Here is a 10,773-nt window from a genome sequence, read left to right as displayed (position 1 = left end):
ACGCCATCTTGCCCGCCCCGCCCCAGCGCTGCGGCGGCGCGAGGCCCCCGGCTGTCCGCGGCGTTCGCCTGCGGCGGCGGCGCGGCGGTGCCGGGGCAGCCGCGGGGCCTGCGCGCCGGCAGGAGCGGGGAGCGCCATGGCCGAGGCCTGGGCCGGCTTCTCGCAGGAGGAGCTGCGGCGGCTGCGGGGGCAGCGCCCAGGTACGGACCGGACCGCGCCGGGAGCGCCCGGGGACTGGGGGACAGCGGGGCCCGGAGCGGCGCGGAGGAAGAGCCTGGGCCTCGGCACCCCGACAGCCCCGCAGTTGCACCTGCCTCCCATCGCCCCTCAGCGCTCCATCTCCGCCGCCCCTGCACCCACACCTCCGTCCTTCTCCTCAGCCTCTCCACCCACACCTCTGTCCTTCCCCTCAGCCACTCCAGCCGCATCTCTGTCCCTCCTCTCAGCAGCTCCATTCACACCCCTATCCCTCCCTCAGCCTGTCCATCCACACCTCTAACCCTTCCCTCAGCCCCTCCATCTATACTTCTGTCCCTCCCCTCAGCCCCTGCACACCTCTGTCCATCCCCTCAGCTCAGCCGCTCCATCCCCGCATCCCCCCTGGCAGCCCCTCGGTCCCTCCCATCCAACCCCATCTCTCCCTGCTCCCTTCATCCAGCCCCTGTCTCCACCCGCAGCATCTCCGACAAAAATCCCAAAAATCCCGGACTCTCCATCCCCTTGTCCTGCACCCAGATCTCTGCCCAATGCCCCCTCAGGTTCCCAGGCTCCTCTCTGCCCGCGTGTCACCTCGTTCTTCCCCGTTCTTCACTCAATAACCTCAGTTTGCCCACCAGGCTGGCAGGGATCCTTCCTTAGCCCTAGATCTGCCTCGTCACGATTATCCCAAGGGTCACCTTGCTCCCACCTATGGCTTCTCTTTCAGGCCTGCAGTCCAGGCCTCTTATTCCTCCCTCTCCCCACTTAGGGATAGTGGTATCATTGAAAATTCCTGAATCATAGGCTAACAAATAGGCTAACAAAACATTTGCAGCTTCCTGAGGTTTCCTCCACATTGCCTTCCCGTGACACCCTGCTTTGTGTTTTTTACCTTTTTTTTGGTTTTTGCTTGCCCAGAACACCTCTGTCAGAGCCTGTTTTTGATACTGAGATTTGGTTTTAATCCTGTTTCTCCACCGACAGATTTGTACGAGCCCTCGCCCCAGCAGCAGCAGCAGCAGCAGCAGCCTCACCCCCAGGCTGTGCCCAAGACTCGGAAACAATTGCAACGGGAAAAAGCCCTCCAGCAGCAAAGCCAGAGGCTGGGGCTGCAGGGAGGTGCAGCCTCTGTCACTCCAGAGCAGCTGCTTTCTGCACCACAACCCAAACCTTGTCACCCCCAGCAGCCCGGGCCGGCGCCTGGGGATCAGAGGCAAAGGGACAGCCAAGAGCAGCAGGAGGGAGTGACACCGGCAGAGTCGTGTAATGGCAGGGACAGTGCCCAGCCCCGCCCTACAAAGGCCAACGGCCAAGTGGAGAGAAAGAAAGTGGAATTGTTAGTAAGTCGGTAAAATCGAGGGGTGGGGTTTGTTATTCTGTATCGATTCATTCCTTGGTTGTGACGTCAACCTTTGTGGGTCTGATAGGAAGCTCTCTCTGAGAGATCAAATTATTTCCATTTTCTTCGAGGCAGCATCTGTGTGGAGAAGCAGCACGTGGCTTCTCTCAAATTCTAAACTCAGAAGGAGCCAGGAGGTTCTGTTTTGCAGAGATGGGCCTTGAGAGGCTGCTGGTTGTGCTGCCTGTGATTTCCCTGCCCAGCTCCCGGGCTGGGATCACCTGCCTGAGCTCCCTGCACCAGGGTAGCAGCACTTTGAGAACTCAAATTCCTCCTGTGGGTGCAGCTCACCAGTAGTACTGGCTGTTCATCTCATTTTTGTGGTGGGAAAAGCACAGACAACTGTTTGTCTGAGGAGAAAACAGCTGGAGCTTTGCTGAGAATTTTTTCACACTGGTGAAAGCAAATGACATTTAGCTGCAACAGTCACCTCCTGAATATGCTGGATTCTTCTCAGCCTGGATGCTTGAATTTAAATCTTACTAAAAATATTTCTGTATGTGAGGTTTTAGGAATAGGGTGATGGGGGCAAATCTGAAGAGATGTGCAGAAGGGTTTGTTAATAGCTGAGTTGTTCAGGTATTTTTAAGTTCGGGCTCCTTGAGTGAGGGCATGAAGAGCACAGTGGGGTGAAAAGTAGCAAACAGTTCTTTGTTTCTCCTAAATCCTGCCACAGGTTGTGCCCCCTCACCTGAGACCTGGCCTTCTATCCTTTGGGATGGTTGTATCTCTTAGGAGATGCAGCCTAGGAAATGGAATCAATATCAGTCTTTTACTGGTGGCAAAAGTGAATTCTTGTTCTTCCTTGCTGCTCGTTTTCATTATAACTCGTACCAACATTTCATTTATATCCATTTAAGTATTTGGGAGCTGTACTGTGAAACAGACCTGTTTTATGGAAAAAAAGATTTCCAAAAAAGAGGTGTGTCAGCAGACTGAACAGATGGTGACTTGTAGCAGCCAGTAAGAAACTTGAAACTGCTTCTACCTGATAGGGAAGCACATCCTTTAAATGAAAATATTCCACCCATTTCTGGAAAAGTGCTCCATGCAGCTTATTTGGTTATGCAGATTTTAGTTCTGTTCAGCAGATTTCATCTGGAAATGTTTTATTGGTCTGAATGGCTTCTTGCAGATGATTCTTCTGTGCTCAGAACCACAACCTGTTTATTGTTCTTTCAACTTTTTAAAGAATTTGTTCCAGAATATATGACGGTGAATATTTGCGTTACAATATGGGCAGCAGGGAGAGAAATGAACTTTCTATTAATTTTGATGTTCTTGTCGATGAGCAGGCAGGAAAAATCCCGATGGGAAATCCTCCAGCAGGAGCAGCGGCTGATAGAAGAGAAGAATAAACGCAAGAAGGCACTCCTGGCCAGAGCCATTGCTGAGAGGTGGGGCTGAGCCTGGGCACGGGCTTACTCTTCTTCTGCAACCAGTTTCATATCTTGAATTAAATTTCACTTTTTCTTCTTCTCTGTGCTCTGTGAGCAGCTGTGATGGATATTTCCCTTGGGTGACAAGTGCTGGCTAAGAAGTTGTGACTAAGCTTTTCACACTTCCCAGGCTGCAGCTCTGTGCGCAGATGGAAAAGTTATTACACAACTGGAGGATTAGCTGAAGTCCTTAAATTTGTTAGTGAGGTCATGTTTGGAAGTTGGGGTGCTCAGATGCTGAATTGTTTTTGCTGGATGTAAGGGAAGTTTATTTGATTCGTAACCTGTGAGAAGAAGCTGTTTCTGTTTGGACTTTTGGCTCATCGGTGTGTGAAAATGTTGAAAAGAGAAGATGATAAGCTTTAAGAAGGTACTGTTTTACCACTGGATGACTAGAAATTGTAAAACTGCACTATTCTCACAGTTGTTAGCTCTTGCTCTTCAGGGGACCAGTCTTTGTGGCACCAAGGTAGTTTTAAGACTCCAGGGAAGGCAACGTTTGTAGGGAAGGATGTTGGAACAGCTGATAACACTGGATCAAGGACAGTGATGTGCTCAGGCTTGCAGTGCTCTCCCAGGCCTGTGTTATGTTCTGCCCATCAGAGCCCTAGGGTAGCACAGGTGAACACAGCCTGTACTGTGCTAAAGTCCTGAAAACTTCATTTTCCTTTGCCAGAGACAGAACACAAGCACCTTTCTTCTGAGTCACTGTAGGACATCAAACATGGGTGTGGCCACCAGGTTTGGTTCTTCCTCCTTGAAACAAAGCCCGAGGAGAGACGAGACACGGAAGGTGACAGCTAAGGAGTTACTTCTGTCACTCAGAGGCCTTCCTCAGGCTCCCAGCAATATCACAGGATGTCTGTTTCCCTCCACCTGCATCAGCTGGAGGAATGAGAGAGGCTGGCACTGCCTGCACACCTAGCCTTGCTTTCAGGGACCCACCCTGGATGCAAAGCAGTGGCTGAGAAGCATCATTTTGCTGGTGGTGATGAATGGTGGCAAAGTGACATGGTGTAAAAGCTTGTGGAAAGTCACTTGGCTTGCTTGGGAGTGAAATCCATCAAAGCTTGTTGCCCTTAGTAACATTTCATTTTCAGGACTTCGGAGTGAATGGCCTAGTTCACAAAGGTTACATAAGGCTTGATTGAAATCTTTTGTGTTTGATGTAAAACTTTCCATTCACTTCACTGGGATTTGGCTGGGCCTTTTGGGAATAATTTTACAAAATGGAAATCGAGCTTAGGTTAGGTGACTTTTTGGCCCCTACTAACTGGGCTTCTTTGAAAGGGGATATTTCGCAGGGCTAAAAACCCTTCCCCCTCTCGCTTCCCCCCCAAGCCATTTCCTGTTTCCTTACACCGAAAACTACTTAGATACAGCAGCTTCTTGTGTGTTTCCACAGTGAAGAAACACAATCCATTTTAGGCACTTTGATTACAGTCATTACGTAATTTTGCCATAGTCCTTTAATAGCAGGCATTTTAGATCCCGGTGGATTCTAAAAAAGATCAAAAGCCCTACACAATAAAGGAGAAACCTTCTGAATAGGTCCTAAAGAAGTCATTTGCTCTGCAAGTGAAATGAGGCCCAGTTATATCAAGAAGAGAGGCTTGGAAAGGAAATTCTAACAAACAAAAAAAATCATCATCTTCCTTTTGCAGATCCAAAAGAACTCAAGCTGAAACAGTGAAACTGAAGAGGATTCAGAAGGAGCTGCAGGCTCTGGATGACATGGTGTCTGCTGACATCGGGATCCTGAGGAACCGCATCGACCAGGCCAGCCTGGACTACTCCTATGCCCGGTAAGTGACACCCGGGGAGGAGGGAATAGGGAACAGCCCTGCCTGAGGGGAGGGGAAAATGCTGTTTCCTCTCACTGAAGCACTAATGAAGTCCTGTCACTGTAATAACGTGCAGTTGAAGCGGTCACAGTCTGGGGGGCTTTCAGATCTGGAAGTAAAAGTATGCTTTTTATTTCCTAATTTTTCCCTTGGAATGTGGGAACTGAAGCAGGTTTTCTGACTGGAGACTGCTGTCGCAAGACATAGGTCCTGCTTTAAGTGTGCAGTTGTCCATAAGCCCTGCTTTACTGTTTCAAGGTTGTTTATTGAAAATTCAAGGTTTTTCTTGAAAAGTCCTGAAATGAAAATCCTGTTCAGGAAAATTTGCTTGTTCATGACAGCTCTGGTCCTGCTGGAATCAATGGGACCAATTAAGCTTCAAACATATAATCCTGCTGAAGTATTTTTGCAACTAGGACCAAAAATTGAAGGAAGAGGGAAGCTTTTAACCCTTCACAATGTGCCTTTAATCATTCTGGGTGCAATGAGTTCCTTAAAGGCAAGAAATTAATGGGAACACCCCATTAGCTGTGGGTAAACCACAACATCAGTAGATAAACAGCAGCATGTTTGTGCAGCCGGTTTCATAAAGCAGAAATGTTCACTCGCGGTTTTTGGTTCACCGTTCAATGTGTTAAATGCTCATTTCTCCTTCTGACTTCTGCCATACCATGACCACAGGCCAATAAAGCTGGTAATTAGTCTTGAAAAAAATAGCAGCAGTAGCTAAAAAAAATTAAGATTTCTTTGGTGTAATTATCATTTGAAATGTCTAAGATTAACTGTAGTTAGCGTAGCTGATTGCATGTGAATCCAGAATTTCATGTCCTCAAGAGGAAAAACATTTCAAAGGATTTTAGGTTTCATCTGGTTTCTAAAAACATTAAATGCTCCCAAAACCTTCTTACCCAAGTTTTGTAATAATGCATCTATTTGAAATGCTTACTGGCTAAAGAGCACAAGCAGCCCTTGACATTAGGAAAGCAGTTTTTAATGACAGTAGCAAAAGGAGATGCAAGTGGGTAAACTTCACCAAAATCTTAATGACTTTCATTAATTTAGTAGGTGTTTTCTTGAGGGAGGGATTTGGCACTTCTAGTGTTGTAGTTTTTATGCATTATGAGCCAAAGCCAATTTACTTTTAAGTGGAGTATTTTTAAACAATTTCTTTTTATTTACCTTTTCTTCTGGGGCTAAAACACAAAGCATTTCAGTGGATCAAAAAGTGCAATATTAAATAGTCCTGAGCACATACCTAGTTAGCAACATTTGACAGTTGCTGTGGAGTAGAAGTTTTGTAAATACAGCGTGACTAATAGGTGGGAATTCAGCCCAAAGGTTTAGCTGTGCAGATGTTTCCAGCATAGCATTAGTTTTGCCACTTCAGGTATCTGACCCAGAGAAATCTTGACTTTCTTCAGAGGGAAACATAAGTGGGCATCCAGTGCCCACTGCAGACATAGCTTTTACAGCTGGGTAAAAGTTATGTGGTTATTATATAAAAGAAGATATTGGGGGAAGGCTTTTCTATGTCTTATTTCCTTCTGTTTCACAAAGCAAAGGACCTCTCCTATCTTACTGTTGCTTTGTTTAGGCAGATACTGGAATCTGGTTTTATAAAAGAGCTGGATTCTTTATTCAGCTACCTTCCTAATACTAGTTTTATGAATGCTCTGTAGTCAGACTGCTAAAGCCTTGGTGTGTTCCCTTTCCTGATGAGCAAGATTGCATCTATCTTTTGGTTAGAATTAATACACAGGTTCACTGATGCAGTGAAAGATGCATCATTAATGTGGACACCAGCCATTAAAGTGCTAGAGATTCTCTGTGTGTTAACTCAGTAAATACTTAGAATATCCCCCTTTTTGCTGTATTTGTCATGACAGGAAGTGCAAATTGGCAGGAGGTGAGTGTCGGGACGGATGCTTGCAATAAAATTCTACATCTGTGTTGATGTCATGTGCTGTGTCAGTCTGCACTGCCCCTGATTTTCTGAACATGGATATGGGTGGCCAGAAAGGCACATGATCCAAATGTCAACGTGCTCCATCGAGCATCTGTATCTGTGGGGGGGTGGTTGCGTTGGAAAAACACCCAACTGCTTGGTGGTGTTTCAGTTCATTGAGTGGGTGTTCATTAGAAGTGTGAAAACTGCCGTTTCTGATGGGTTCTTTCTGCTGCCAGTGATGCATCTTTTCAAGCAGGCAGTAAAAATGGGTGTTTGTGATTAAATCTGAGCAAGTTAACTCTTGGAATACACAACAGCAGAGCCCCCAGTGTCCAGAGAAGCTCTGATCAATTCACTCTTATTTTCTTCCCTCTTGCTAATGCGGCGGCATGTCAGGAACAGCTGGCTCAATGCATTGCAGAGCACGTTGCATTCCAGGGATTCTTAAAGTACCTGTCCCTGTGTCAGGGTTCGAGGTGCTGTGAGAATTAACCCTCCAGAAACGCTGATGGTTTTGCAGGAAGCGCTACGACAAGGCCGAGTCCGAGTATGTGGCAGCCAAGCTGGACCTGCAGCACAAGACGGAGATCAAGGAGCACCTCACGGAGCACCTGTGCACCATCATCCAGCAGAACGAGCTCCGCAAGGCCAGGAAGCTGGAGGAGTTAATGCAGCAGCTGGACGTGGAGGCAGATGAGGAAAATCTGGAGCTCGAGATCGAGGTGGAACAGATGCTGCAGCAACAGGAGGCAGAAGCAGGGAGGCAATCCAGCCAGGCACACAGCCATGCTGGGACAGCCCAGGAGAACCCTGCTCCCAGTGCTGTGGGGCAGGAGAGCCAGCGGGCCGACCACGCTGCTGCTGCTTCTCCTGCAGTTTCTGAACAGTCTCAAAACCCCAGGACCAAATCCCTCTCCAATGTGGACAGCCAAACCCAGGCAGTAAATGTGACTTCAGGAAGCTCCCCGGCTTGTTCTGCCACATGACTGCTGGGTGCAGATAAGCCAGTGGTTATGGATGAGGTACTCTCTGCGGGCTAGTGGCTGTATGTTGTATCTGGGCTTCAGCAGTGCCAGTAATATGCACTTCATTTCTCTTTTCCTTTTTTATTGTTTTCAAATTTTAAAGGCTCTTTTCTTTCCACAAGACGCATTCGGGGTTCATCACCTATCATCATTCTGGTGTACGTTTGTGTTCTGCTGCCGAGCTCTTCATGGGCTTTTGTACCTTCCTGAAACAAGACACTTGGAAGTGAACAGTAGGGTTTGTCCAAAGATTTTCAGCTTTCTGATACCCACGGATGCCTGTTCTGAGCAGTGTGCAAGAGAAAGGTACAGGAGAAACCTCAGTGTGCTTCAGAACACATTCTGCAATAGGAATGTTTGTCTTCCTTTGTATCTATAACGGATTAGTTTCCAACGGTTTCTCATGCTGTGAAACCCAAGTGCTTTCGTTAATTGCCTTCACAGAGGTTACTCTTTCCTGATTTAAGGGAAATTTGCATAGTGAGGCAAACTGCAAAGTCAGTTGTAATACCTTGTATTTATCACTTTGCCTGTTCCTTTCAGACAATGCTGAATCATGAGGCTGTACACTGATAACACTATCAGCTATGAAGTCACAGCTGCTAGGGTGTAACAAAAATGATGGGTTACAGTTTAAGACACTGCAGAATGTAGAAGTAGAAACACACCAAGGAGAGTGTGTTACATTTGAAGCTGTTCCATTGCAGAGTTTTCTCTGTTGTAGTTGCCTCAAAGTGCCAATAATTAGCCATAATTAGCCAATAATTCATCTTGTAATGAGTAATCCCCACAGTATATTGGAAATAAGCCTATTTTTGTAGAATATTTAATGCATTTTCTTGCCTGAAGAGCAGATTAGTACCCCACAAAAGCTCAGCTGATTTGCTCTACTGCTGTTGAAAGGCTTTAAAAAGCTATTCCAGGTGGAGAAAGCCTCAGGAATGAAAAGAGAACATAAGAAAATCTCCCATAGACTGATTGCAGCTGCAGACTGCGGGATTGCACTCTCAGTTAACCTCTTGGTACCAGGGAAGTGTGGGAATGGTTCCTGGAATACCTGACCTGGAGATGTTGGGTCTGAGTTTATGAATGAGTTGCTGAATGACGCCACCGGGTCTATAAATGGGACGGTGATTGTCTCCATGGCTTGAACAGTGGAAAAACATGTCACTACATTTCAGTTTTATTCTATTAATAAATCAGTGCATCTTGTACGCAGTGTGTTTACTTTCAGTTGTGATATCTGAGACTAATACAGGGATCCAAGCCGGTTTTTCCACAGGAGATGATAAATGGTAGAATCAGATACGTCCTTTGGCAACCTTCCGCTGTGTGAAAATTAAGCCTCCAAAAGGGCTGTTCCAAAATATGGAAATGCATGAAGTAAAGACATGGCAGGATACAGCTTGGCAGGAATCTTTTCAACTGGCTCAGGGCAACAGTGGAAAATCTCTCCTGGTGCCTTCCATACACAGGAGAAAGTGGGATAAAATATGTTTCCTAGACCAGCCGCTCATAATTTGGGCTAACTGGCCTTAGAATCTTAACTCCAAAGCAGTATTAGAAATACATGAAGCATTGCTCTGCTGTTGCTGGTACACTGCAGTCCCTGTTATTTTGCTGGAAAACCTGACCTAAAAGCAGAAGATTTGAGAGTATTGTGAGAAAACTGTGACTGGCTTCCTTTGCTGTTCTGCTGTTGCAGGACACCTTGTAGCGACCTACTGATGGTTTTCAGAATGAGATACCAGTAAGTGCAGTAATAATTTAATTGTACCATTCTTGTTTCCATCTGCAGCTGTCCCCAGTTGTTCCTCAAGAGATTCAAAGGCTTAGAGGATAGGTCTGTTCCTCATTACAGTTCTGTTCAGCTCGTCGGGGACACACGGAAGAGCTTCTGACAGAAGAGTTGAATTGCAGATGGTATTTACAGAAATCACACAGACACCATTTTGCATATAATTTAGGGTTCTCTGGTGGGCTAAAATGTGGTTAGAATATTTCTAACCACCTTCTTGTCACAGGTAAGATTATTGTTTGAACTCTGAAAATGGTGTTCCAAAAACTTCCAAGTCCAAAGACTTCTCTGACAACTGTTTAAGATAATAAGTTTCCTAGAAGGGAATAAGTTTATATGCAACAAAACTGTTTAAAGGCTGAAATATTCTTGTGTACCATTCTGACAGTGCTGTTGCCGTTTCTGCCCCAGAAGGAAGATGCTGTTACAATGAGCAGTTTCTGTTCTCTTACAAGTCCCTTGTTGAAGTTCTGTTCAGTTCTCTCTGTCTTTAACTTCTGAGCCTGTGAAGTGAAGTGGCGTGGCTGGAAGCCACACGAAACAGCCGTGTGGAATAACAATAGCAGCCCAGCATCAGGCTGCTCTTGCTGGACAGGGAGCTGAAGAGTTAACTTGTTTGATCTCAGTTATGAAGCCTTTCTCTGACGTGTGATACAAACCACTACCGTGGTGTCAGTTCCACTTTGGAAGTTCGCGAATGTTTTGATGGGTGCCAGTGTGCCGGTTTAAAATTCCCCCTGTGCCGGAGCCAAGGAGTCCGGTCCTAATTGTAACAACATGTGTGCTGGTCAGAAATGCCAGGAGATGATTTTGGTGCAACAAAAGGCTTGGGGGTTTTTTCTTGTTTCTCCTTGAAGGAAAGAGAACTGTTGGAATTGAGGCTCTTCAAGCAAATCCATTTCTACCTTTGTAGTGATGTTACAATGTTTGTCCTGCTGGCCCAGGTGTGCACTAAGGGCAGGTGTGCTGTCCACTTTTGTATCTCTTCGAAGGAATGGAAAAATGGAAAGCTCAGCACAGCTTGGGAATGAGTGGGCAGATTTTTTAGTGAGGACCTCTCGCACAGGTAGAGGTAAAGGTCTGAGTGCAAAGTGTGCTGGGGTTGAACACCCACAGCAGGGA

The 10,773-nt window shown here is 46.4% G+C and overlaps 1 protein-coding gene across 2 annotated transcripts; it reads left to right on the top strand.

Annotated features, from left to right (window-relative positions):
• Nucleotides 1-117: 117 nt before the first annotated feature.
• Nucleotides 118-9,067, top strand: GORAB (golgin, RAB6 interacting). 2 transcript variants are annotated; one of them, XM_040073497.1, is made up of 6 exons: nucleotides 118-200; nucleotides 1,183-1,534; nucleotides 2,893-2,994; nucleotides 4,701-4,841; nucleotides 7,349-7,850; nucleotides 7,957-9,067. In XM_040073497.1, exons 1-5 carry the CDS (start codon nucleotides 137-139, stop codon nucleotides 7,812-7,814), a joined length of 1,125 nt encoding a protein of 374 aa, XP_039929431.1. In that variant the 5' UTR covers nucleotides 118-136; the 3' UTR covers nucleotides 7,815-7,850; nucleotides 7,957-9,067. The 2 variants fall into 2 exon arrangements, with proteins under 2 accessions (XP_039929431.1, XP_039929430.1); XM_040073496.1 differs by having other exon boundaries at nucleotides 7,349-9,067.
• Nucleotides 9,068-10,773: the final 1,706 nt, after the last annotated feature.

Source organism: Hirundo rustica, chromosome 9, assembly GCF_015227805.2.
Source record: "Hirundo rustica isolate bHirRus1 chromosome 9, bHirRus1.pri.v3, whole genome shotgun sequence".
Classification (NCBI taxonomy): Eukaryota; Metazoa; Chordata; class Aves; order Passeriformes; family Hirundinidae; genus Hirundo; species Hirundo rustica.
Note: the sequence above shows the minus strand (reverse complement) of the source record. Positions and strands in the feature narration are given on the sequence as shown.